The 27,056-nt window shown below is 52.0% G+C and overlaps 2 protein-coding genes across 2 annotated transcripts; both read left to right on the top strand.

Annotated features, from left to right (window-relative positions):
* The first annotated feature begins 4,663 nt into the window (after positions 1–4,663).
* KRT5 (keratin 5) lies at positions 4,664–9,951 on the top strand. The gene is made up of 9 exons (XM_037515368.2): positions 4,664–5,244; positions 5,801–6,015; positions 6,717–6,777; positions 6,884–6,979; positions 7,511–7,675; positions 7,926–8,051; positions 8,287–8,507; positions 9,250–9,284; positions 9,662–9,951. The coding sequence occupies exons 1-9, from the start codon at positions 4,690–4,692 to the stop codon at positions 9,949–9,951; spliced, it is 1,764 nt and encodes a 587-aa protein (XP_037371265.1). The 5' UTR covers positions 4,664–4,689.
* An 11,666-nt stretch (positions 9,952–21,617) lies between these two features.
* On the top strand, positions 21,618–25,963 carry LOC119248408 (keratin, type II cytoskeletal 6A-like). The gene is made up of 9 exons (XM_037515367.1): positions 21,618–22,133; positions 22,963–23,177; positions 23,518–23,578; positions 23,722–23,817; positions 23,930–24,094; positions 24,547–24,672; positions 25,163–25,383; positions 25,611–25,645; positions 25,743–25,963. The coding sequence occupies exons 1-9, from the start codon at positions 21,618–21,620 to the stop codon at positions 25,961–25,963; spliced, it is 1,656 nt and encodes a 551-aa protein (XP_037371264.1).
* The last annotated feature ends 1,093 nt before the right edge of the window (positions 25,964–27,056 follow it).

Raw genomic sequence — 27,056 nt, 5'->3', positions numbered from 1 at the left:
ACAAGAAAATGGTAAAAGCAGCCTCTCTGGTGGCGCAAGGGGGTAAGCACAGCACTGCAGCCACTGTGGCACGAGTTTGATCCCCGGCCAGGGAGCTACCCACATGGCGCAGCAGAACTCTCCTGTCTCGCCCGCTGCTCCCCTCAGCAGTGTATTTCAGTCAGTCTGCCTGTTCTGTTCCCCACTCTGTCTCTGGTGGATCCTGTCACCGCCCCCCACATCTCTGCCTGTACCCCAATTATTTTATGCATAAATAAATAAATCCTCAAAAAAGAGAAAATGGTAAAAGCCCTTTTGAGCTTATTCTCCATTTTATATTTATAGACACAAAAATAACAGATCACTGCCTGGCACACGGTAACTCCTATATTGGTGTTAATTAAAAAAATAAAACCAGCCTCTATGAGAAAGCAGAACAGAGGTTTTTACAATATATCCTTTTATCTTCAGTTCCTCTGACTAACTGAAGTATTTGTTCGTTTCCAGACCATAATTCAATAACCCAAGGAAGACGTTCAAAGACTTTGGTATGCCATTGGCAAAACACCCTTCAAATGAAGGAAGAACATTCCCCAGACTTGTAGGGACCTGCTGGAGGGAGCTGAGGGCTCTGCTCTATGAGTCTCTCCCCTCAGTGCTGCCAATCTCCTGCTACCTCTGAGAGATGGGGGCTGAAGCTGCTCTCCACAGACTCCCACATGTTGGCCGCACCCTTTCTGCCCAAGCCCAGTCAGCTTGAAATTACAGCCCCAGCTCACACGGCCCCTCCATGAAAACAGGCCCTTTCCTGCTGCCGGGGTAAGCCTCCCCTCCCAGCACCGGTGGGGGAAACTGCAGTGAGTGATCGGGCCACGTGTTCAGAGCCCCAGCAATTCAAGGACTGGATTAGAATCAAGACAAGAGAGGGGCTGCCAGCTTCTGGACCCTGAATTTGTGAAACTCTTGCACAAGAAAACTTAACCCCAAGGAGTCAGGGCCCACTGGTCGCCATGACCCAAATAACGGCAACTGCCTTTGAGCCCACCAGAGCCACAGCAAAGTTGCTTTGCCCACATGTCTCTTTCAGATGTGGGGTCTCAAAATCCTACAGAGGCTGGGTGGGGTTCCCATTAAACACAGGAAGCCTAGATAGGACCTGGCTGCATGAGGAAGGGTGGTTTACCCAGCCCCCCAGTCCACGGAGGGGCCAGCCTCCAATGCTGTAATCCTGAGAACCCAGCTGACATCAAAGCTGGGGCCCAGAGTCAGGATGGGGTTACGCTCCCCGCTGGCTTTGAGTAGAGGCAGGGGAATTCTTTCCTCAATCCTCCCCAAGGCTAGGGCTTTGTGGAGAGTTCCTGGGGCTGGCACACCCCTGCCTCTGCCCTCGCCCATCCTGCCAAATCTGGCTCTGCATGATCCCAGATGGGGCTGCCAACCATTGCCCAGTGCACATGGTGACTCATGCCTCAACTATTGCTCCCCACTTTTGTGCTGAACATACATAGGATAGAAGCAGGACACCGAAGCGCTTCCTCTCTTAGAGGTGGGGTTTGGTGGCTGGGAGAGGATCTGGGGGCTACGAGAAGTCTCAGGTACAAAATACTCTCAGGGCAGGGTCAGAGGGAGAGGAGAGGAGGGAAGTCCACCACGTGGAGTCACGAGCGCTGTCCTCAGAGGGCATACAGAGGGCAGGGGCCAGGAGATGTACCCGCTGGCCATGGGCCAGAGACAGAGCAGGTGGACAGGACTCTGGGACACAGCATCGGGCCAGGGAAGCCCCGAGCAGCATCTGGGGGAGAATGGAGGACTTGACCTTATGTCTGTCCATTTAAGTTTAAAATATGTTTGCTGAGCATTTCTGGGGTGCAAGGCTGGGCTGAATATGCACTCAGGTAAAGGTGAGCCAGACGTGTGCCCTGATCTTGGGGACTGTGCTGTCTGGGGAGGCTTTGAGGGCTATTTCTATGGAATAGGTGTCCTGATGAAGACACTCCGCTCGTGACGTCCTACGCCATACGTCCTCCAGGAAAGACAGATGACGGCAGACTTGCCTAATCCTTACCCCGGGGACACCTGGATGGATCCTGGCCCTGCCTGCTCTGGGAGGCAGTGTCTGCCCCACTCTCCACTCCCAGCCTCTGCAAGGAGCCGAGTACTTGTCCTGTCCCCCTCGGTGGGCCCCCTTCGCCCAGCACAGACTTCTGCTGCTGGGGAAACGGTGCCCACAGAAACTAAGTAACATGTCCTGCCAAGTCCTGGTAACTCCCTCTGAGGGGTGCCCGGAAGAAAAGCAAAATCTTGGTGAGCGCCCAGAGATCTTGCTCTTCCTGCCACAGTGAAATTCCAGGCTGGGGTGGGACTCTCCCACACGGTGGTGGCGCTGCTGCCGGGCCCCATTATTTATACTTGTCCAAAGCTGGCCTGGCAGAGGGGGTTGCCCTGCCCACCCGGAGGAGGGGTTCCCACAGAGCTTGGACAGAAAAGTGCCACTATTTCTGCCCCCTTCAATGAGGCACCCAAACAGTCCCTGTCATGGTTACCTGGCACCAGTGCACCCTTGGTCCCTGGCATCTGAATCTGAGCTTGGCATGCGCCAGCAGTTCTCAGACTGACCACAGTGCATTCCTGTTCCACCAAGTCCTTCTTCCACAACACAACTGGGAGGAGGAGGAAGAGGGAAAGGAGAATGTGCCAGTGTCTCAGGGAGGGTGGGGCTTCCCCAAGGGCAGTGGGGATGTACCCAGGACATGCATGGTGGGGGGATACCCTGATGGTGACCTTCCATACAGAGAGACCTTGTGCTAGGAGTCCCCACACTGACTTCAAGCTGGATCTGTTTTATCAAGGACTGAGGGCCCCCCAATATGCCTCAGGGCCCCCAAGCCACTCATGTCTGTTTCCCAAAAGGCAACAATTTATGACACAGCTATATTCAGTAGCTTCACCTCTGAGGGTCTCAGAAGTTCTCCAGACAGAGACAACCCTAACCTTATTGTCCAAGACCCATAAGCTCTGACCAGAGCACAGTCTGTCTGGATTTACCTGTCCGCTGCTTTCTCACGCAGCCCCTGGAGAACAAGCACATCTCAGCGGATCCCCAGAGGCTCAGAGTCTTTTTCCCACAGTCTTGACTTCCTGGAGGCCAACCGCAGGCCTGGTAAGAGATCCCTGGGTCTCTCAGGCTGGATGCTTTGCTCTTAAGAGTGTACCCCCGAGCCCCGAAGTTTTAAACCCTTCCCTACTGCACCCCTAGCTCCAGTCCCAGCCTGGCGTGCTCTTAATGGACCAAGCACTTGATAGCCCTGGCACTGCCCTGCCTGAGTGTCCTGCTTGCGTTCTGGGTGAGGGTGGGCAGAGAGGTGGTCCCACTCCAGTCTGCAACCCAAAAGGGTAGTTGTGGCGAAAACCTAACCAGACCCTACTCCTTCCCCTGGTGCCACAACCCACCCGGACAAGCTCTCCCGAGGGGTGTCGGTGAGGATCGGGGGCGTCCTCCCTGAGGATACTGTGATGAATTGGTGCCCTGACCCTTAAGCCTTTTGGTCTAGTCTCAACTTAGGCAACTTAGAGTTGCCTCTCCATTCCCTTGGCCCTGAAGGAGAAGTTGGGCTGTAGCTGAAAGCACAGCCATCCCCGCTGCTTGGAACAGGCTGGCTCCCCGTTATAACAGGCCAGCAGATTCTCAACATGTTCCTGATGAGATTAGGAGCTCCCGCAGGTATGTGTTTGTGGCGGCCTGCAGCCTGTATCAACAGATTCGATGACTCACTTCTTCCGTGGAATAACTGAGGGCTTGCTGAAACACACCTGGGGGCTGGGGGGTGAGCAGAGGAGCTCCCCCTGAAGAGAGACGTGCCTGTTCAGCTGAGTGTCAGGACGATTTGTGAGGGACCCAAGGGGCCCCCGGGGTTGCTAAGCCTCCTACCTGCCCCGGGTCCTACCCAGGCTGAAAGCAAAGGAAAGAGTCAACCACCACAGACAACGCTGAATCAGGAGGGACTGTGGCTGGCTGAGAGGGTCCCACGTTCTCTGTTTTGGGAGCTTGAGGCTTAGACGGGCTTTCTGGTCTGAAGCTTGCAGGAGCCCTTGCCCAGTGGGCTTTGAAAAGCTGTGCCTCCGCCAAGAAAGGAAATTGTGCAGTAAAGAAGAAAGCCGTATTTTCCCCTCCAGCACATCATTGAGATATCAGGCTACGTGTCGCCTTTCCAAACACGGAAACCCCTGCAGCGGGCTCCAGTCTGCAGCAGTGTGAGAAGAGCAGGTGTGGCCAGTGGGGGCTCACTTTGCCCCCACCCTGGACAGGACTTGCCGGACCCTGGCCCCGGCAGGATCCTTGAGGACATTGGCCGAGCGCCCCCCGCCGCTCGGGCCCTGGGTCTCTATGCTGCAAAGACACTTGCTGCCAAGACATCAGTGCTTCGAGGCAAGGTTATTCCTAAGTGAGCGGAGCCTGCCAGGAAGAAAGAGTTTGCGCCCTGCTCCACAGTGCAGGTGTGACGGTGAGCTCACAGCTGCCCCCCAGGCATGCCCAGCCCACTTAATCATTCACGGTCGACAGTGCCCCCGCCCAGCCCGGTGCTAGAGGATAAAAGGGGGATTGCAGTTCCCGGTGCAGAGCCACCCTCTGCATCCTGCTGAGCTCTGTTCTCTCCAGCACCTTCCAAGCCCCCGTGTCCAGTAGTCTCGCTCCGCCAGCAACAGGCCGTCATGTCTCGCCAGTCAAGTGTGTCTCTTCGGAGCGGGGGCAGCCGTAGCTTCAGCGCCGCCTCGGCCATCACCCCATCTGTGTCCCGCACCAGCTTCACCTCCATGTCCCGGTCCGGGGGTGGCGGTGGTGGCTTTGGCAGGGTCAGCGTTGGGGGTGCTTGCGGAGCTGGTGGCGGCTATGGCAGCCGGAGTCTCTACAACTTGGGAGGCTCCAAGAGGATTTCCATTAGCACCAGTGGCGGCAGCTTCAGGAACCGACTTGGTGCCGGTGCTGGAGGCGGCTATGGCTTCGGAGGTGGCGCAGGGAGCGGATTTGGCTTTGGCGGTGGAGCTGGTGGTGGCTTTGGGTTCGGTGGCGGAGCTGGTTTCGGAGGCGGCCTTGGTGGCGCCGGCTTCCCCGTGTGCCCCCCTGGAGGCATCCAAGAGGTCACCGTCAACCAGAGTCTCCTCACGCCTCTGAACCTGCAAATCGACCCCACCATCCAGCGGGTGCGCACGGAGGAGCGCGAGCAGATCAAGAGCCTCAACAACAAGTTCGCCTCCTTCATCGACAAGGTGAGGCATGTTACGTTGTGAAAAACCACCAAGAGTCTGGAGTGAATGCCAGAGAGAGTGGGAAGAGGGGAGATTTTCTGACTTTACGTAAAATGCGCTCATAGTCTGCAGCCGAGTATTTGTTTCTGCATCCTGCAGTGGTGGCCACTCTCTTAATTAGATCATCTTGGAAGGGGGGGTTTGCTTCTGTCCCTCCAGAGATTACCCCATAAGGGCTCCTTGATTACTGTTGGCAAGGAGAGGAGCTCTGGGCTTCATGTAACGGGGCTGACTGCACAGGGAGATCAGGTCAGAGGCAGCAGCCCCAGTGTCTGAAGTCGCTGCTACACTGAGCCCCCAGCTAGCAGGCCTGGCACTACCTGTGCCCTGGAAAAGTGTCCTGTCTTTCCTAGAAGAGTGGGCTTGGAGGCCTCACTCTGGGCCTCTCCTCCCAGTGCCTGGGACCAAGCGCTGTCTGTGGAAAGGTTTAGTGGGGCAGCATGAGATGGGAGGAAAAACAGTGAAGTGATCACAGAAAAAAAATCCAAGTTTCTCCACCTTCAAACTCTTCTGTCAGGTGCGGTTCCTGGAGCAGCAGAACAAGGTCCTGGACACCAAGTGGACCCTGCTGCAGGAGCAGGGCACCAAGACCGTGAGGCAGAGCCTGGAGCCCCTGTTCGAGCAATACATCAACAACCTCAGGAGGCAGCTGGATGGTGTCCTAGGGGAGAGGGGCCGCCTGGACTCTGAGCTCAGGAACATGCAGGACCTGGTGGAGGACTTCAAGAACAAGTGAGTTGGTGGGGTGGAGACAGGGTGGAGGAGGTCCTCTTGGCCTTTGCCATGAGCTTGAGGCATGTACCTTCCCCGAAATCCAGGTCCATGTCTAGAAAGTTCTAACCCCTGACCCCACCCATCTGCAAGGCACTTAGCCAACGCCCAGAGGAATCTTCCAGTGCCCTTGGTACCACCTGGTGAAATAATATAATCCTCCGTCTTTGGGACTCACCCCACCCCCTGCTGTATACGCAAAGTGCACAGCTCTGCTGTGTGATGGACTGCCCCTGCCCCCCAAAGCAGGAAGAGCCCACACAACCCAGCTCAGTGGCTCAAATAATTTCTATAGTTCTTATAAACCAGCAGCTGAGCTACTCATTTTTTGTTTGCTGGTTTGTTTTAGGCTGTGAAAGCTGAAAAATGCACGAGACAAATTGACTAGAGGTGGAATTGCTTTTCTGCAGGAATATTCTCAAAACAACTGACTTATAGCAACAGTAGAATGATTGTCTCGGGCAGTTACAGAGGAAAGTGTAACGCCTTGGCCTTACCAAAGGGGTTCACGCTACCAGCGCCCTCTCCCTCTCTGCCTATATGACAGGAAATATTCCCTCCCAAGGGGACAGTAGCTTCTCGGTTGACTTTATGCAATAAAGACCCCAGGCCTCGTGCAACCCTCATCTTTGACAAGCACTTCCCATTTCTTGTTCCTCCAGGTATGAAGATGAAATCAACAAGCGTACCACTGCTGAGAACGAGTTTGTGATGCTGAAGAAGGTGCGTGGGTGGAGAAGCACCTGTGGCTGTGGCCACTCTCTTAAAAAGCCTTTCATTTAAGTCAGGGTGGAATCGGGGGCAGTGCCAACCATCCCTGTTTCTCTAGGACGTGGATGCTGCCTACATGAGCAAGGTGGAGCTGGAGGCCAAAGTTGACGCGCTGATGGATGAGATCAACTTCATGAAGATGTTCTTTGAGATGGTAAGAAATGGCCCATACTCAAGACCCAGAGAGATGGTCCCTGGGGTCCCCAGGACCAGGGATGAGGATCTGAGTGGCCGGGAGTCCCCAGATTATTCCAGTGGCCCCACAGTCTTTCCCTTTAGTATTATTTGCACTTTATTACTTATGAGGCATTCTCTCTTTTTTTTTAATCAAAAAAGGCCTGGTCAACCATTATTTTGCAGATGAGGGTTAGAGTGAGTATGTCCAGGCCCCCCTCTGGAGACACCTGCTCGCTCTGCTTCCTCCTAGCAGGGCAGGCCACACAGTGTCTTTTAAAATAAGTTGTGACCCAAGAAGATCTGAGTTGGTAGGGGTTTCTTGGATGTTCAGGATTTTTTAAATCATTAGTTCAATAGATTTAGTGACAGTTTGGATTCTTTATTCATCTAATTTTTTGGCATAAGTGGTTATCAGTTATTTCTCCAGTTGACATACCACAGTGAGCGGGAGAGTGGGCCTGACATTAAGTAGCCCAGAATAGGTGACTGACTTCAAATTTCCCTGCAGGAGCTGTCCCAGATACAGAGCCACGTCAGCGACACGTCCGTGGTGCTGTCCATGGACAACAACCGCTGCCTGGACCTGGACAGCATCATCGCCGAGGTCAAGGCCCAGTACGAGGACATCGCCAACCGCAGCCGGACGGAAGCCGAGTCCTGGTACCAGACCAAGGTGGGTGCTACGGCGACTGTGTCCTGAGGGAGGGGAGGGACATGTGTCTAGGGCTCCAGGTGGTGACAGAATGCTATGGGTTGGGTCCTGAAATCTGCTGGGGCCTCCCGAATGAGTTCCAGAAACAGTCACGTGTGCTTCTGCCACGTAGATTCAAGAACCTTAGGGTTATGAGTCGCACTATAAACCAGCGTCTCTAGGAAAGCAAAAGTACTAAAACGGAATCTTTTCTCTTTTCTGGCGGCATCAGTATGAGGAGCTGCAGCAGACCGCCGGCCGGCACGGGGACGACCTCCGCACCACCAAGCAAGAGATCTCGGAGATGAACAGGATGATCCAGAGGCTGAGAGCGGAGATCGACAATGTCAAGAAGCAGGTAGGGAGAGGCTGAAAGAAGGCAAGGAAGGGGCCAGAGCTCAGAAAGGAGAGCTCTGGCATTTTTACTTTTTCTAAACACACACACACACCCCCAACGGAACAAATACTGACGTTTCGCTGATCTACCATCCACAATGACAACACAAATATAATGTTTCTCTCTGAATCTCAGAGACCCTGCAGGCCCAGTTCAATGTCAAAACATCCTCATTCTCCCTTCCTTCGCCCTCTAGTGCGCCAACCTACAGAACGCCATCGCCGACGCCGAGCAGCGCGGGGAGATGGCCATCAAGGATGCCAGGAGCAAGCTGGCTGAGTTGGAGGACGCCCTGCAGAAGGCCAAGCAGGACATGGCCCGGATGCTGAAGGAGTACCAGGAGCTCATGAACACCAAGCTGGCCCTGGACGTGGAGATCGCCACCTACAGGAAGCTGCTGGAGGGCGAGGAGTGCAGGTGGGCAACACGAGAGACCCCAGGAGGGTCTCCTCACACTTGATCAAGCGGAACTGCTCCACTACACACACACACACACACACACACACACACATACACACTCGCGCACACACGCGCAAGCACGTGCACACAACCACTATCTTGTACATGATAATTATCCATCATCCATCCCGTTTCAGTCTGACATGGCATACAGCTGGCCCCTACAACGTGACCGCAACTCACTTTCCTGACCCTGTTCCCACCAGCAGTAATCTCAGATGCTGCCTCTCCCTCAAATAACTAGGCAACTCAACAAATGTCTTCCCCATCCTTCAAGTACCTCTTCTCTCAGGAAGCCCTTCGAGATTACTCCAGCTGAGCTAACTCATCTGCCTTTGGCTTCTCAAACTACTTTGATTTCTTTGATCTTGTAGCACTGCCTTCTGCCTACTTCCTGCAAGAGGAATTTCTGTGCTTGCCAAGTTCTCTCGTAGATTTAATTCTTACACTGCAAAAACCGCTTCATACATATTCATAGTTCCCGTAGCTCCTTAGTCATGCTTTGCACAGAAAGGGTGGAGGAGGATGTGAATTCTAATCAGATCACATCGTCTTCATCGAGAAGTCCCTGCAAAGCTATTTCTTCCACTACTTGAAGCAGTTGTTAGACACGTAGCCTCCTGGCTTATGGAACAAACTCTAGCCATGACAGTGGGAGTTAGCCACATTTTTTAACTTATTTCATTTTTCCCCCCTTCAGGCTGAGTGGCGAAGGAGTGGGACCAGTCAACATCTGTAAGTAACTTCGAACAGATATTAACAGTGATGATAATGTGGGGCACTGGTGTCCACGCAGAACCCCAATCTCCCTAGGCACCAGACACTCCCATCCCATTATGCGGTGACTCGTGTGTTATCCCCTACAGAGGCCGCACTGTGGGGTGCCCACGCACCCAGTCCCCGCCAAACCCTGCCCTGCGCACATGGCACCGTGCCTTCCCTGCGCTGTTCGCCAACCACCTTAAATTAATGCCTTAGCTTTCCGGGCCTCATTGCTGCGCTGTGGAGGGCCCAGGAGGTCTGCTGCTCTGTCACCAGCAGACCATATAAGCGGACATGTAGGATCGACCTGACCCACCGTCCTCACCAATTTCTCCCTCTTTCCTCCGCAGCTGTCGTCACAAACAGCGTGTCCTCTGGCTATGGCGGCGGCAGTAGCTTCGGAGGTGGCAGTGGCTTCGGGGGCGGCCTCTGTGGCAGCCTGGGCAGCGGCGGGAGCAGCTACTACTCCAGCAGCAGCGGGGGCATGGGCCTGGGCGGCGGGCTCAGTGTGGGGGGCTCCGGCTTCAGTGCCAGCAGTGGCCGCGGCATGGGGATGGGCTTCGGCAGTGGCGGGGGCAGCAGCTCCAGCGTGAAGTTCGTTTCCACCACCTCCTCCACCCGCAAGAGTTTCAAGAGCTAAGCGCCAGGCCCTGCCTCTCAGAGCGACCACCGGCCCGCGGCGACGGCCTCTGCTAGGTGGCTGCCCACGCCAACTTTTCCCTTCTTCTGGAGTGTAGTCTAGATCAAGCCCATTGCAGAGCCGCCGTCTGCAGTCTCCCCAGTCTCCCCAAGGGCGCACCCCCAGTCTCAAGTGTCCCATGCCTCAGTTCTGTGTTCTGCTTCGAATCCTCCACGACAGAAGAATCCAAAGTTTTCCATTGTCTAAGCCATCAAAACCAAGTTCCCACCCCCAGTCCAAATTTTGTTCTGGCTACTTCCAGAGTGTGTTCAATAAAATGCTTTTATAATATAAGCTTTTGTGCAAAATTGTTTTTTTCAAGGCGTGCAACCTACCTGGATTAACCCACCAGGGTTAGTCTACCCGGATGTGATTGCTTTGATGACTCACACAGAGAATGGGATGATTATGCAAAAATGCGGCCATCTCGGGTGCCAGAGATGGCAGCTCTCCCCAAGAGGGGGCTGCTGAAACCTGGAACGGATTTCTTTCTGGAGCTCATGAGTGAAAGTTTAGCACAGTGCAATTTGAACAGATTTTAGAGTCTTTTTGTTGGAGAGGATCCCCATTCAAGGTGGACTGGTTTGCAAGGGACAGCATACATGAAATTTGTAAATAAGGAACACGTTGGTTCTGTTTAGTATTGTGGGTGCTCGGAGGCTTTTTTGTCAGCATCACAGATGGGGCGGGTCTTGCTTTACCAACTGATTTCAGGATTGGGAGAAACATTATTAAATGGTAGGAACTTAGAGGAAGATACTTACCAAATAATTTCAAGAGTTAAACTAAGATGGGAGCTCCTGCAAGGCAGGACCTGGCATCTGTGTTGACAAGGGCCTGCCCCCTTTTTGTGAGCTCCTTTGTGAGCACGTGTGTCCTAAAGGAGTGTGTCCAGGGGCCTCCCTGGTGGTGCAGGGGATAAAGACAGCACTATCAAGCTGTTGCCAGCCACTGCAGCACGGGTTGGATCCCCCGGCCAGCCAGGGAACAACCCACATGGCGCAACAGAGCTCTCCTGTCTCACCTGCTGCTCCCCTCAGCAGTGTATTTCAGTAGATCTGCCTGTTCTGCTCCCCACTCTGTCTCTGGTGAATCCACACCCCCTCCCTGCACCTCTGGCCTACACCTCAGCTCTAGTATGCATAAATAAATAAATCTTTAAAAAAAAAAAAAAAAGGACTGTGTCCAGTGAACCTCTTCAGAGGAGGATTCTTTGACTTCATATCAGACCCGTGCTGGAAAAAATCTTATCCAATCAAAATCTTGTACCGAAGACTGCATGCAATGGCAGGATGAAAGCAAACTGTGACCAAAAGGTGCTTGAAATGGGTCCTAAGCACAAGATTATTATCCATATTCAAAAAGCACAATATTCACCACCAGGTACTGACTGCATAGAGTCAGCAATTGCAGTAGTAGCGAGTGAGAGGCTTGAACGGGTTGCCAGTGCTTGGAGGCTGTGGGAATCCACTGCGAGGCACCTTCCCTCTTTCCAACTCTGCAATCAGCCAAGCTGGACTGCTGCATGGAGGAACCATCACCCCTTCTCTAGTGGATCCCATATCATGTGTCTCACTCTCTGAAGCCCTGCTTGCACTTTTATTAGGGCATATTTTGACTGGGGGGAGGTCCATGGAGTTCCATTTTGTCAAGCAAATTTGTAAGTTTCAATGACTTAATTTAAGTTTGATGTGCTACTCATGAGGCAGGGAGTCCATGACCACCGTGTGATACTGTGGGTGTTCTGATCATGCCAAATTTAGGCAAGTCAGCAGTTCTAAAAATCAAGGTGAGGTACAGCTGTTTTCCCTCTAGCTTGTGTCCAGAGACTTCCCCAAGGTTACACAGCTACTTTGTGGAAATTTAGTAAGACACCCAGGCATAGTGCGATTTGAGCTTCAGGAATAATTGGGGCCAGGAAGATTTGCCAAATGGTGTATCCAGCAATTCAGAACCTATGTGGTAGAGATGCTAAGTTGATCCATGCCCCTTCTTAGCTTTTTCATGTATTAATTCTTTGAGTTGATTTTGGATTTCCAGTCACACCGATTGTGTTTTAGTTTTATTGTATCCTCCCCCTGTTTCTAGGTTTCTTTCCTTTTTTTCTTTTTTCTTTCTTTTTTCTTCCTTTTTTCTTCCCTCTTCCTCTCTCTCTCCTTCCCTCCCCCTCTCCGTTCTTCCCTCTCTCACGTCTGTGGTCACAGGATATGTATTTGGAGGAGGGAGGGATACTCACTGCCCTGCTCATGTCTATACGTTTCTTTCTATAGAGATGCTCAGATTAGTATCATCGGGGTTTGGGGCCTCCACCACGGCAATAGTTGAATTAACCCTTTTGCTGTGCCATAGGATGCCATGTGAGTTTCTCCTATAGCTCCGTGGATGAGAATCCTTTTTGGAAACAGGCATATGCAGCAGCTGCAAAGATAATTCTTTTTTTTTTTTAAAGATTTATTTATTTATACAAGCACTGGGCACAGTCAGAAGCGTGGGAGGGTGAGAGAATTCACCAGAGCCAGAGCAGGGAACAGAAAAGGCAGACTGACGAAATACACTGCTGAGGGGAGCAGCGGGCGGCAGGAGAGGTTTGCGCGCCATGTGGGACCCTCGCCCACCGGCCAGGGATTGAACCGGCACTTCAGAGGCTGCGGGCAGCTTCGCAACTTAGCGCTCAACCGCTGCACCACTGGGGAGGCCCAGCAAAGATAATTCTTAATGTCCTAGCAAAGCATCTGCCTTTAAGTGGGAGTGCAGTCTTAGCATACCACATAGTAACTGTACTTCACCCACCTAATGGGACCACGTGTTCCATACGTTACCAATCTTTCCCCTGAGAACTTCATAGAATGGGACTCAGTACCTCCTTGAGACACACAACCAGTGGCCACAGGTAAGAGTCATTCCCTGAGCTTGGTGTGAGTCATGGTTTATGGGGAAACAGAGAAACACAATCCAATATGACACACACAGACAGGACAGGTCTGTATTGGGACACATGGACAAGGGACAATTTGAAGAGGTCTCTGATCCCATACACTTCTGATGTATTTGAGTTAAATCTGTAACAGAGACCTGATAGTAGACCGCAAATGCAGCACAAAGTAGTACACCAACAAATGCAAACTTGCTAGCAGATAGCAACACCATTCAAAGAGCCCTCTAGCCAGAAAGCAGCTAAAGTGGCATGCTCACAAGCAGCCGTCAGAGTCAGCCAAAGGAGGAGAAGAAACCCAGGGGCAGTAGTCACCTCCCAGACATCCCAGCACCCGTTATTGTGGCCACCCTACAAAGGCAGGATGGATCCTCGCTCAAATTTGGCTCAGCTCTTGAGACTGATGAACACACACACACACACACACACACACACACACACACCAAGATGGTATGAAAATATTTATTACTCACCTAATAGGACTTTCCGGGAGAACAAAGCAGGCCTCCTAAACCAGTCCAAATATGACTTGAAAGAGCAGGGAAAAAGATTCTATGTAGTAGGAGAGTAGACAGGTTGAAAATTCCTGAACACGATTTGAAGTTCCCACCAATTACAAAAGAGGGAGCACTTAAACTTTCTTCACAGTTTTCTCAAATGTAAGTAGAAGCAGGAGAGATGGGGCTTAGAGGCTCTCCACTGTCAAAATTCATTGCAGTAAATGTAGTTTTATATTTAAAAACATTAACCATCTAATATGCAAAATTAATAGAATGAAAGGGAAGAAATCAAACGTTCACCAAAAAAAGCAACAATTATACTTGATAGTGAATGATCAAAACCTTCTCATTGATATCAGGAAAGAAGCAAGGATAATAATTACCACTATTATTCAACATTATAGTGCAGATCCTAGTGCAATGAAAGAAGACAAACATCTTAAGAGTTAGAAAGAAATAAAGCAAATAGCAGTTACTCATACAGGGCATGATTATGTGTGTAGAAAATCAAAAGAATCTCCAAATCATTAACATTAATAGGTGACTGTGTCAAGAGCACTAGAAAATCAACTTAAAAATCAAGTGTATGTCTATACACTAGTATGAAACAATTAGAAAATGAAACTGGGCTTCCTTGGTAGCTTAGGGGTTAAGTCCCAGTGCCATCACCTGTATGGCCTGAGTTCAATCCCCAGCCAGGGAGCTGACCCACATGGTACAGTAGACCTCTCCTGTCTTGTCCGCTGCTCCCCTCAGCAGTGTATTTCAGGCATTATGACCCAAGGGTGGTCAAAATTTCTTACACAGGATAAAATAATTGCTTTCCTTAAAAAGAGTACAAGCATCCATTCATAAAGCAACAAGAGGAGAGCAAAAAAAGCAAGGCACAACACAGGAAAGATATTTGCAATACAAATAACTCTCAAAGAAATTTCATCCAATATTATAGTGCAGATCGTAGTGCAATAAAAGAAGACAAACAAACATCTTAAGAGTTAGAAAGAAATAAAACAAATAGCAGTTACTCATACAGGACATAGAAAAAGAAAATTATACATGTCAGAAATTCAAATATACATTAAAGAAGGAAAAACATGAAATAAGAATAAATGGAGATAATGTAAAACTTTTCTTTTTATTTTTTTATTCTGAATTGATGTAAACGACAACAATTTGTTAAAAAAAAATAGTAGTAGCAGCGACTCTGAGTACACCAAATGCTGACATTCTAGAACAACAGCAACATTCACTGCAGATAGGAATGCAAAAAGGCACAGCCATGTAGGAAGACAGTTGGACAGTGTCTTATGAAAATAAACAATGTCATCATACAATCCAGCAATAGCTCTCCTTAGCATTCACCCAGATGAGCTGAAAATTATGTCCACAATAAAAACCAACACAGGATGTTGTAGTAGCATACCATCACCTACTGTGACCAATGCACAACTCTGGTGTAGGATGTTGGTAGAGGGGAGGCTATATGTGGTGGTGGGTGGTGGGTTGTGGACAGGGAGTAAATACGAACTCTGCTTTCTGCCTAGTTTTGCTGTGAACATAAAACTGCACTAAATTTAAAGTCTTTTTTTAAAATGGCACAATATTTTACAAGACTGATTAACATTTATTCTTGATGAGACAATTCCATTCCTAGCTATTTATTCAAGCACATCACACACAGACTCAGGAGCATGCTCATAATCACTTTCCGGAAGGTAACAACAAACTGGAAATACCTTAGGAACCCAACCGTCAGAAGGGGTAAACAAATTATGCTATATTCATACCCTAACACATTGCTCAATCAAAATGAACTGCAATGTCCACAACAATCTGGAAGAATATCAAAAAAACTGCTGAATGAAAAAAGGCACACTATCAACTGTCCCTTCATATTAGGAGTATTTACTGTGTGATTCCATTTATACAAAGTTCTAAAATAAATTAATCTAAGATGAAAAATGGAAACAAGTGTTTACTTAGTGCAATGAGATTATAGGGAAAAGTCACAGGGGATTGTCTGGAGTAACGCTCTGTCTTGATGTTATGTAGGTTATAGTGGCACACTCATGTGTCAAGCTAAACTGTATACTTACGAGCTATGCATTTCACTGCTGGTAAATTATATCTCAGTAAACACAAATAATTTAAGAGAAAATATTTCACTTTCTAGCTTCTACAGTGGAGCTGGAAAAGAAAGAAGTGAACAGGGAATGGAACCTAGGTTGCCAGTGAGCAGGTTCTGCAAGGTCCAGCCTTCCCTGTCCTTCTGGATAGGGCAGGCTATTTCTGGGAAGGGGCTGTGGGAAAAGGCAGAGGAAAATTGGAAGGAAGTTCATTAGCTCCCCTGAGGCATCTTTTGCAGCATTGGTTCCACAGACTTGTGCCAGAGCATCAGCGATCTGTCACTAATCCCAACCCTAGGCTTAACGCGAGATTATAAAGGATTACCAGATGGAAGTAGCCACGAAATGCCAAAAACTCTCAGAGGAGCATTTGCTTTCTAGGATATTCTTCCTTTATGACAAAGGGGATGTCAAGATGAATCTTTTGGAATAGAAATTACTCTAAATCATCCTGAGCTGGGGGGGATTAGCTAATACATTCACAGTCAGACATTTCCATTTTATTGAAATAACTAGCTTTTAAATCAGAAGGCAGATGTAGACGATCATTCTTAGTTGAGGAGACAGATTTGAGTTTGTCTTCTCTCTCCTTGTCAATCAATTTTCAATGAAAGCTTTTTTCCCCTTTTTTCAAGCCCTGACATCATGGGAGCAGTTTTTGTGCATGATAGGTGCGAGCCCATTGCTGGGTAACACTTACAAGCAGTCCTTCTCAGTCGCTACATTTCACATGAACATGTACCACATTAAATTTAACGGAACAGTCAGACTTTTTCCTATGACAGCACAGACACTCTGTAAGGCCCCTGCCTGATGCATCCATCCCGTGGGCTAATGCTCGCCCAGACCCTCTGTCACATATCACTGGTGGCAGAAACGGCAGCCACGACTTCCCCTTGTCTCCCTGGGCGATGACGAAGAGGTGGACCAAATAGAAAGTTCCTGACTGTCCCTACTGAAAGTCCCATGGAGTGATGTCCGGGGACTTGGGGCTGCAGTTCGGGAGGCTGGTCAATGCTCTAAACTGAGTGTCCCGTTGTACACGGCGGAAAGTGGTCTCACGATGTCCTCTGCTCCCTCCAGTCAAGAGCCAGGGCAGCCCCTGGAGCTGTCAGAAACTTCCTGCTGCTGTGGATTGAGTCACCAGGCATGGTGTCCAGATGCGCAATCCCATACTGTGTGCCCTGCAAAAAAGCATGGGGAGAGGGTGTGTGAAGATGGAGACACACAAGCGAAGCCCTGCATATAAGGGAAGTCTGGTTACTAAGGAACACAGTATTGAAAGTGCTCTCTGAGCCATTCTTCATGGCACTGAAGGCTGCGTGTTCGCGTGCCAGCTTGGAGGCTGTCCACGCCCTTCACATTCTTGCAGTAGATGCTCCCCGGGGGGACAGGACGGGTCTGTGGGATTCCCTCTGGACAGCATCACCCTGCGCTGTGGCTCACAAGGATGAGCCACTTAGTCTTACGCTTTTGATGATGGTGAAAATCACCCCACCTGCGTTCTCATCTGCCAGCTCCACCCAGGGAGGGAGAGGCCAGGCCAATCCTCTTGGGACACTTTCCATGGGTGACAATGTCAGGGGTTCCCTCCTGACCTTCCTCCATGCTGGGAAAAATGTAAGGAGTACATGTTAACCCCTGGGCCCCAGAACAAAGGCACGCCTCATTCCCTGGCCATGGGCGCCACCCCAGACTGGATGGAGACTTTCTTGGCAGAGAGTGGGGCTGGGCTCAGCGCTGCCGGGAGGAGGCGGCTGCCACTGAGGTTACTCACGCTGCTGCTTCGTCTGTCTCGCAGTTGCCTGCACTATCGCTCTTTGTTCTAATCGTATTGTGAAGGTCTGGGCCTGCCCACCCTGCTCCCCTAGTAAAAATAATTCCTCTGGGCTTTACCACAGGACACACATCAGGGTCACTGGGGAGATTTCAGCTGGGATTTCCATTCTCTGGCCACCTGTGGGTCCTTCCCCCATGACACAGCCCTCTCCTGGGGCCAGGGCAGGTGCAAGGCAGCGGGCTGGGCTCCAGAGGAGGGAAGAAGTCCAGCAGGTCCTTGGATAAAGGGGTTTTGTTCAGTGTCAGGCTAGGCCTCTTGTCTTCTCCTCAATGTTATGATGAAATGATGTTGAGCAAAAAGACTTTATTGGAAAATGTGGTTTTGTTATATGTCGTCTCGCTTAAAGCTGCAGCGTCCACGAAGCTAGCCACGATGTTAAGGGAGGCAGACTGTGCTAGGGCTCAGTCAAAAAGTGGCCTGGGGGACGCGGGGCACTTCCCAACACCTAAAGAAAGAGACAGGAGATCAAAGGCAAATGAATCAAGTACAAACTTGACCTTTTATTTATTTATTTAAAGATTTATTTAAAGATTTATTTATTTATTTATACAAGCACTGGGTACAGTCAGAAGAGCAGGAGGGTGAGAGAATTCACCAGAGCCAGAGCCGGGAACAGAACAGGCAGGTTGACTAAGAAGTACACTGCTGAGGGGAGCAGCAGGCGCGGCAGGAGAGGTCTGTTGCGCCATGTGGGACACTCACCTGGTGAGGCCCCAAACTTGACCTTTTAAAGTTGGTGGAAGAACAGAGTAAGAAATGGATCCACCATGGCTTCCTCTTCTCCAGCTCCTTACCCCTTCTTGTCTTGGGAACCCTTGTCACCTCATAAACGATGCAAGGGGCCTCACTTGTGGTCAGGGTCCCTGAAATTGGTTCTAAGGACATTATCTGCCAGGCGGTGATGGGAATGTTTTTTGAAGAAGATGTATCTTTATTTATAATCTATACATTAAACATTACCTTTAAAATCTACCATAATAGGGTCCTCCCTGGTGGTGTAGGGGTTATCTCAGCACCATCACGCTATCACTGCCGCAGCCTAAGTTTGATCCCTGGCCAGGGAGCTACCCACATAGTGCAGCGGACCTCTCCTTTCTCACCCGCTGCTCCCCTCAGCAGTGTATTTCAGTCAGTCTGTCTGTTCTGCTCCCCACTCTGTCTCTGGTGAATCCTCTCACCCCCTGCACCTCTGGTCTTCATCCCAGTTCTTGTATGCGTAAATAAATAAAAATGAATCTTAAAAAATATCTACCATAAGGGTCTCCCCGGTGGCGCAGTGGTTGAAGCCTGGGCTGCGAAGCTGCCCGCAGCCTCTGCAGCAATGGTTCGATCCCCGGCCACTGGGCGAGGGTCCCACATGGCGTGCAGACCTCTCTTAACGCCCGCTGCTCCCCTCAGTAGTGTATTCTGTCAGTCTGTTCTGCTCCCCGCTCTGGCTCTGGTGAATTCTCTCACCCTCCCGCGTTTCTGACTGTACCCCGTGCTTGTATAAATAAAAAAAAATCTACCATGAGAGACATACTTGTGATACCAGAAATTAAATGTGATACTTTGTGTTGCAGGTGCTATCAATGCCAAACCTGCATTGAATAACATGCTGAAGTTGGACCATCCTCTGCTGGGCTAAATGGCTGGCTATGAAGTCTCTTCATTCAGGGATGGAACTTTCTGAATGGGAGAAAATAAGTGCTGAAAGAACTGATCTGTTCACCTGTGATGCGATGACAACTGTCTCTGTGTGCACAGCCCAGACAGAGGACAGGTGAGGACCTGGCAGAGGTGAGCAGGGACCCTGATTCCAGAGGAAAGAGAGAGCAGCCTGCTGGGCTCCCACAGAGGACAAAACTCCCTCCCTCCAAGCACTGACCAACTGTTTCCTTCCGGTTGCTTGGGCAGGCACGGTGTCCGCCCTGTGCAGAGCCTTTCCAGTGAGACTATTCAAGCCCTAGCAAGCTCACAATTTGTACCACTGATCCGGTTACTCCTCTGCCTGCCTTCTGTGACTCTGATGACCTCTGGGAGCTAGGACACCCCCCTACATGGTTTCTAGGTCCTTACTAACGTGGCACAAGCCCGCAGTGATGGTTTCACTTTCTTTCACCCCCTCCCCATCACACAGACACACAAGCTGCACCATATTGAACTTTCTGGGGGGTTCCTGAACACATCAAGCTTCTGCATACTTCCGTTATAATCATGACATTAACTTATCTCCCCCGAGAACTCATGCACAGGCACTGCGACATGGTCTTCACATTGATTACCTCATGCAATGCTCAGAACACCACTGTGAGGCAGATATTATTTCATTGTCAGTTTACAGGCATATAAATTAGTAATTTGCATAAAGTAACACATGAATCTGGTTCTGAGTCTGATCGCTCTGTCTCCAGAGTCCACGCTCATAACTAGGAGTTGACTTTTTCTTTAAACTTTTTCTTTAAACAGTGAAATAGCAAATTTTCTAGGTTTTGTGAGCCTTCCGCCCCCTGGTGCAGCGACTCAGCTCCCCCATTGCAGAGCAAAGGCAGTGGCGGTCAGGTAGAGAGATGTCCTCATTGACGCAGGGCATCAGCTCAGGAGCCCCGCTCCCCTTCCACTCGCCAACGCTTTCTACCCCTCCTGGCATCCTCCACGCAAACCCGAAGCCTCTATCCCAAGAGGGAAGGCTGATCAGAACATGGTGGGGTGGAAGGGCAGGCTCCTTTCCCAGAACAGGGTGGAAACACCGTCCTTGGTCAGTCATTGTGCAAGCAGGGTGGAGGAAGGGAAGCTGCTTCCGCTGTCTGGGGAAGATACTTCTCCTGCCAGATGCTGAACTAGCACCTCTGGGGCGAGGAATGGTCTGTCCTGCTAGATTCTGAGCTCCCAAAGCACCGAAGAGAGTTGACAGCCTATAGACAGTCACAAGAGGCTTCTTCAGGCTCGTCTCAATGGGCTGTGTCTCTCCTGCCCTGGTGGCCCATTTAACTACATGTTCTCATAAAACTGCAAGCCTGCAATTGCCTGAAGTGCGCCTGAGCCTGGGTACTTAGCGTAAGGACTGGAAAAAATGAACCTCATTCCCATTAAATCTATCACCATGCTCATTTGTAAGCCTTCACTCCCTCTGAGAAGGTGTGTAAGGATTTGAGATTTCAAACGTTGAGATTAGAAATACAAATTTGGAAATTACATGTGACATCACCACACTTGTAAGGGCACATTGTTATGATTCATTGCTTCTATATGCCCCTCAATGTCTGTACACACCCGTTAAGAGGTCTGATTTTTGATCTTAAGTAATGCTAAAATCTGTGGGAATAAAATGAGGTGCATTCCCTAATGATTTTTGTCTTACTTGTTTTAAATTTCTTAAGGTAAGCTCTAAGTGAATTCTAAAGCAGCCCAGAAAAAGGTGTCTATGATTCTAATTGGAAAGAATGACTTACATGATGCTCTCTCCATGAAAAAGCACACTTGGAAGCATTCGCAGGCACTGGGAAACTCTGCAGAAGGCAGGGGATGGGCACGCGGCTGGGTGATGTCTCCCGTGCGCTCAGAAACTGCCAGTTGGGCAGCTTATGAGCAGGACAGAAAGCAACTGTTGTTCTTCCAGGGTAACAATTCAGCAACTCTGTCCCTCTGGCCTTGAATGTCGCCCCCAATGCCATGTCCAGGCTACCAAGAAGAACAGCCAGAAGTTCCAGATGGACAGGCTCAAAGAAGGTGGGAAAAGCACTGCAGGCTACTTCTTGCTCAGGCCACTGGGCAAATGTCTGTGAGCCTTCAGAGAGGTCCACCCAGATGGGAAGGGAGGTGCTGGTGAGGAGAAAACCTGTGTGGGAAGGGGGCGACAGGAGTGTCTGAGTAAGCAGAGGAAAGGAACAATTATCACAGATCAGTTCCTTGTCTCCTTTGTTTGAGAACATGACTAAGTCGTGACTTCAGTGGATTCATCTCCAGCCTATTGTGTGCGATCAAGTCAAGGCTGGAAGGCAAGAGAATTTCGTTCTGACTAAAGGAAGCCAAAAATGCAATCTTCATATTTCATGGATTTCTTGATGCGGGGGGTGACCTCACTGTTTGTAAAGCCCAACCCTTCCCAATCTGCAAGCTCACCTTCCAGGACAGCCCAGCCCACTCTCACCATATATAAACCGCTGCCGGCGCCGGGGCTGGCACACGGCTCCTCTCAGCTCTCCCTCCAGCCTCTCACTCCTTCTGCATCCTCCACGTGTTCAGGAACCATGAGCAGCAGATCCACCATGAGGTGCCAGAGCAGCAGCAGCCGTGGCTTCAGCGCCAGCTCGGCCAGAGTCCCCGGCACCTGCCGCTCGGGCTTCAGCAGCGTGTCCGTGTCGCGCTCCAGGGGCGGCGGGGCCTTCGGGGGAGCGTGCGGAGGGGCTGGCTTCGGCAGCCGCAGCCTGTACAACCTGGGGGGCTCCAAGAGGATCTCCATCAGCGGGGGCGGCTGCAGAATCGGAGGCGGCTATGGCTTCGGCGGGGGCGCAGGCAGCGGATTTGGCTTTGGCGGTGGAGTCGGTAGCGGCTTTGGCTTCGGCGGTGGAGCTGGTTTCGCAGGCGGCCTTGGTGGCGCCGGCTTCCCCGTGTGCCCCCCTGGAGGCATCCAAGAGGTCACCGTCAACCAGAGTCTCCTCACCCCCATGAACCTGCAAATCGACCCCACCATCCAGCGGGTGCGCACCGAGGAGCGCGAGCAGATCAAGACCCTCAACAACAAGTTCGCCTCCTTCATCGACAAGGTGAGCAGGGACCCGCCTGCGGGCAGGTGTTCCAGGGCCCATCAGGAGCGCCTCCCTCTGCCCCTGCAGGGGAGAGCGGGAGGGTGAAAGGCACAGGCCAGCCCTGGCTGCAGGCAGGAGGGCCGCACCTTGACCATCAGGCACAGGCCTGATGCGTCCTAAGAGCTCACCGCTCAAGGGTCCCTCCTTCCTGCCCTTCCATGCGCTGGGCAGAGACAGGCAATGGCAGGGAAAGGCGTAGCCTCCCCTTGCAAGGCTGTGAGAGACGGAAATGAAAATTCCAGCGGGAAATGCTTCTAGGGAAGAGGGGAGGAGAGAGAAGGGAAAATGATATCCTGCGGGACTAGAAGGAAAGAGAAATGATGCCATTTTATAGCCAGAGCCTGGACAGTAAAGGCAGATGCTTAGGAGGAGACGCGTGGACTCTGGGATGACGAGCTCAGAATCCAGTTGTTATTTGCACTTGATTTTAATCCTGTTTCTAACATTTGACAACCGGGGACTACAGGACAAACCACAGAAGAGCCCTGATCAATAAACGGGGACACGCTGTTGGCAACTTGACTGTGATAAAACTGAAAGTCAGTGGGAGGCACGAGTACCCCATCGAGAGTGAGGACACCCCAGAGGTCCCAGGTCATGGGGAGGGGGCCGAGGTGAACTTGGGATCGAGAGGAGATGGTTTTGGGGAGCAGACAGAAGCCTGAGCCGCTGGACAGGCTACTGCAGAATAACCAGCCCCAAGAGATCCCCAGGCTGCCGGGACACCTGACCACTCACATCTCTCTCCCGGGCTCTGCCTGAAACATGCCCCCTTGTATTCCTCCAGGTGAGGTTCCTGGAGCAGCAGAACAAGGTCCTGGACACCAAGTGGACCCTGCTGCAGGAGCAGGGCACCAGGACCGTGAGGCAGAACCTGGAGCCCCTGTTCGAGCAGTACATCAGCAACCTCAGGAGGCAGCTGGACTCCATCCTGGGGGAGAGGGGCCGCCTGGACTCCGAGCTCAGGGGCATGCAGGACCTGGTGGAGGACTTCAAGAGCAAGTGAGTTCAAGGGCAGGGATGGATTCCGGTTCGGAAGCACATGCTTTGAGGCTATTGGGAGGCCGGGGCCAGTGTGGAGAACATTCTATAACAAAATGAGTCCATGAAAAACAAAGTCCCAATTATTGCCCAATACAAACCCTAACAAAGAAAAAGGACATCTAGAGGCGGCGAGGGCCATAAAAGGGGTACACCACCTGGGGACCCCAGAATCCACCTGTGGTTACTGGCAGGAAAGCTCAGTATGGACGCGTGTTTAGGGGTGCCGGCTGGGATCTGGGCTGGATTCCCTCTCACCCTCACCCCGGCTCATTAACGACTCATCTCTCTCTGACTCCAGATATGAAGACGAGATCAACAAGCGCACAGCAGCAGAGAATGAATTCGTGACTCTGAAGAAGGTGAGCTGAGGAAGACCTGGGGTGCACGTCCCCCAGAAGAGGACTCGTGCCCCCGCACGCGTCCCAGGGCGATGGGTGAGGAGACCGAGAGGGTAGGCCGGGAGGAGCGCTGTGCTGACCCCACGCTCTGGCTTATTCCCCAGGACGTGGACGCTGCCTACATGAACAAGGTTGAGCTCCAAGCCAAGGTGGACGCACTCATGGATGAGATCAACTTCCTCAGAGCCTTCTATGAGGCAGTAAGTGCCCCTGGCTGCTTACCCACAGGGCCTCTGATCAGGGTGGGAGATGTTTGCGTGGATGCCTCTGCGGAGACGTGCAGAGGGCGTGATGCATGGTCCCGTCCCGCAGGAGCTGTCCCAGATGCAATCCCACATCTCAGACACATCCGTGGTGCTGTCCATGGACAACAACCGCTGCCTGGACCTGGACGGCATCATCGCTGAGGTCAAGGCCCAGTACGAGGAGATCGCCCAGAGGAGCCGCGCTGAGGCCGAGTCCTGGTACCAGAGCAAGGTGAGCAGGCCCTTGACACCTGCTGGGGACACCCCGGGCCCCTCCTGAAGACCAGCAGGCCACAGACCCCACCGAAGACCTCAGTCTGGGAGCTTGGTCCTCGCACCTGATGTGCTCCCTGCACTGGGGAGCGTTGACAGAATTGATGTGCAGGGTTGACATCAAGGACCCCAAGGAGGAGGAAAGCTCCCTTAGGCAGGGGCCTAGTGACCTCTAAATTTTTCTGACCCTTAGCTGGGGCTTACAAAAGTCACCATCCCCCCAGAGATCTCCCCATGCCTGCTCTCAGCAGGACGGTCTGTGCAGGGTGTGGCATGGCCAACGGCTCTAACACCACTTGTTCAAAATCCCCTGATAGTGCCATTAGGGCTTAAGTTTCTGAAATGTCGAGCAGTGTCACCGTCACCCCAGCAGGAGCATCTCACGGCCCCTCTCTTCTCCCCGGCCCACAGTACGAAGAGCTGCAGATGTCCGCGGGCAGACACGGCGATGACCTGCGCAACACCAAGCAGGAGATCGCTGAGCTCAACCGCATGATCCAGAGGCTGAGGTCTGAGATCGACCACGTCAAGAAGCAGGTATGGAGGGCAACTGTGGAGAGAAAGCCTCCACCGACAACGCCAGGAAAATGGTTGCCAAGATGCTCAGAAGCAAGGTGGGAAAGACAGTGTAGCAAAGACCCAGGAGGAGCTGAGTTTGCCCACGAATGTGAGGTGGCAAGATGGCAAGTGTGAAAAGCCCCCAAGGCTGTGAGGTTTCTGTTAGTTAGTGGGGCACCCAGGGGAGCATGCTCAGGGCCCTGGAGTGGCTGGGAGACAACACTCGACAAGCAGGGCCATCTCCTGCAAGCCGACTGGTGTGTGTCCTCTGGAGTGTGGGCCATGACCGCCATCCCTGCGCCCACGTGGGTCTCATCAGAAAGGGGTGGTTTTCTCTCGTGGCTCAGACAAGACTGGGCAGAACGAAGCTGCTCTCTGGTCTCTAGTGTCTCGCTCAGCTGCAAAGGAGAGCCCCAGTGGGTCTCCTGTGAGCCACTCTGAGAAGTGCCCCCGTCTGTCCCCCTCCCAGTGCGCCAACCTGCAGTCCTCCATCGCCGACGCCGAGCAGCGCGGGGAGATGGCCATCAAGGATGCCAAGGGCAAGCTGATGGAGCTGGAGGACGCCCTGCAGAAGGCCAAGCAGGACATGGCCCGCATGCTGCGCGAGTACCAGGAGCTCATGAACACCAAGCTGGCCCTGGACGTGGAGATCGCCACCTACAGGAAGCTGCTAGAGGGCGAGGAGTGCAGGTGGGCACCTCCCAGGAGCCCCTGGAGCCTCTGGCTGGAGCCCAGGAAGGCAGCCAGGGAGCCCCAGCTCAGGGCATCTGGTCCTGGCTTAACCGCTGGCCCCAGAGAGACAGTCCCAGCCTGTGTGCGGGGCTGTCCCGGCCTCCCCCAGCCGCCCCAGCCGCCCCCAGCCGCCCCCAGCTCAGGAGTGGCCTCTGAGGTCTCACCCGAGTCTCCCCCTCTCCTAGGCTGAGTGGAGAAGGCGTCGGACAAGTCAACATCTGTAAGTACCTTTGGGCCCCCGCAGTCCGCCCGCCCGCGTGCTCTTGTGCCGCCCGGGCCCCCGCGGGCTCACGTGTCCTTGTCCCCTGTCCCCGCAGCCGTGGTGCAGTCCACCGGCTCCAGCAGCTATGGCGGCGCCGCGGGTCTCGGCGGCGGCCTGTGCCTGGGCGGAGGCAGCAGCGGCTACTCCTATGGCAGCGGCCAAGGCCTGAGCGGCGGCTTCAGCTCCAGCAGCGGCAGAGGCATGGGGGCCAGCTTCTGCTCCACCAGCAAGTACGCCACCACCTCGTCCTCCAGCAGGAGGAGCTACAAGCACTGAGGCCTCCGGGGGGTCTCGTGCCCCAGTGTCCCAGGCCCCTCTGTCCCTGCGTCCCTCTCTCCTCAGGCAGCTCTGCTCCCCCGTCTCTCCCTCTCCCTCTCCGAGCTCCCACTGAAGCTCCACGGGCCCCATTTCTCCCGTGTCCCTGCCTGCTGCCCCCGCGCTCCCCCGGCCCCGACAGACCGCACCTGGCCCTGCTCCAGGACAGGGGCCTCCCTTGGTTTCACCAGACCAGGAGTCCCCCCTCTTAGCCGTGGTGGGACCCCCCAGCAGTGCTCATGGACGTGCCCGTGGCAGCCCGTGATGCAGCGTCTCTCCCGTGTGGTTCCCACTGCTCTGTGCGCTCTCGGAATTGCTCAATAAAGCAGACTCATGTGTAAATGCACGGTTTTGTCTTCTTTTCCTGCCACCGCGTTGCCTGTCAAGCCTGACAAATGCCTGTTCATGTATGAAAGATACTGTCTGTGTTTCACTCTCTCAGAGTGAGAGCAACCAACATTTGGCACTGGGATCAGATCCAAGCAAACTCTGCGAAGCAGAGCGGGAGGGATCAGTCCTCTGTCACTGTAAAGGCTGATTTGACTGCCCGTGACAAGCTCTAGGAGCTCGTTCTCTCTGACTTGGTCTAAGCTGTGCCTCCTCCTCCTGCCCCAGTGGTTACCCCACAGCACTCAGAAACATATAATGACTCAATCAGAGCAACAGAATATTGATAGGAGATATTTGATTTAACTTACAATTTGCCTTGCGAAACTAAGAGTCTTGTCTGACAACATGTCTCAGCAGTGATTAATATATGCAACTTCCTAATTGCATTTGTCCTTCTAGGTATGTGTCCCAAGGAAATAGTAAAAATGCAGGAGGGCATATGTACACTCATGTGAATCTAAATAATCTTCACAATATAAAAAGATGTAAACGTCAGAGCTGGTCAAACCAAGGATTCAGACTCAGGCACTCGCTCAGGTCCTTAGTTCTGAATTTAGAAGATTCAACAAGAATGGAAATTCCCTCTTTCTCACACCATATAACCTCTCGATTAGACTCAAAAAACTGAGTCCTTTCTGCTTGATCGAGACCGTGCATCCTCTCC

The sequence above is a fragment of the Talpa occidentalis genome, unplaced genomic scaffold (assembly GCF_014898055.3).
Source record: "Talpa occidentalis isolate TD23 unplaced genomic scaffold, MPIMG_talOcc4v2.1 talOcc4.16, whole genome shotgun sequence".
Classification (NCBI taxonomy): Eukaryota; Metazoa; Chordata; class Mammalia; order Eulipotyphla; family Talpidae; genus Talpa; species Talpa occidentalis.
This window is presented reverse-complemented; position numbering and strand designations above follow the sequence as displayed.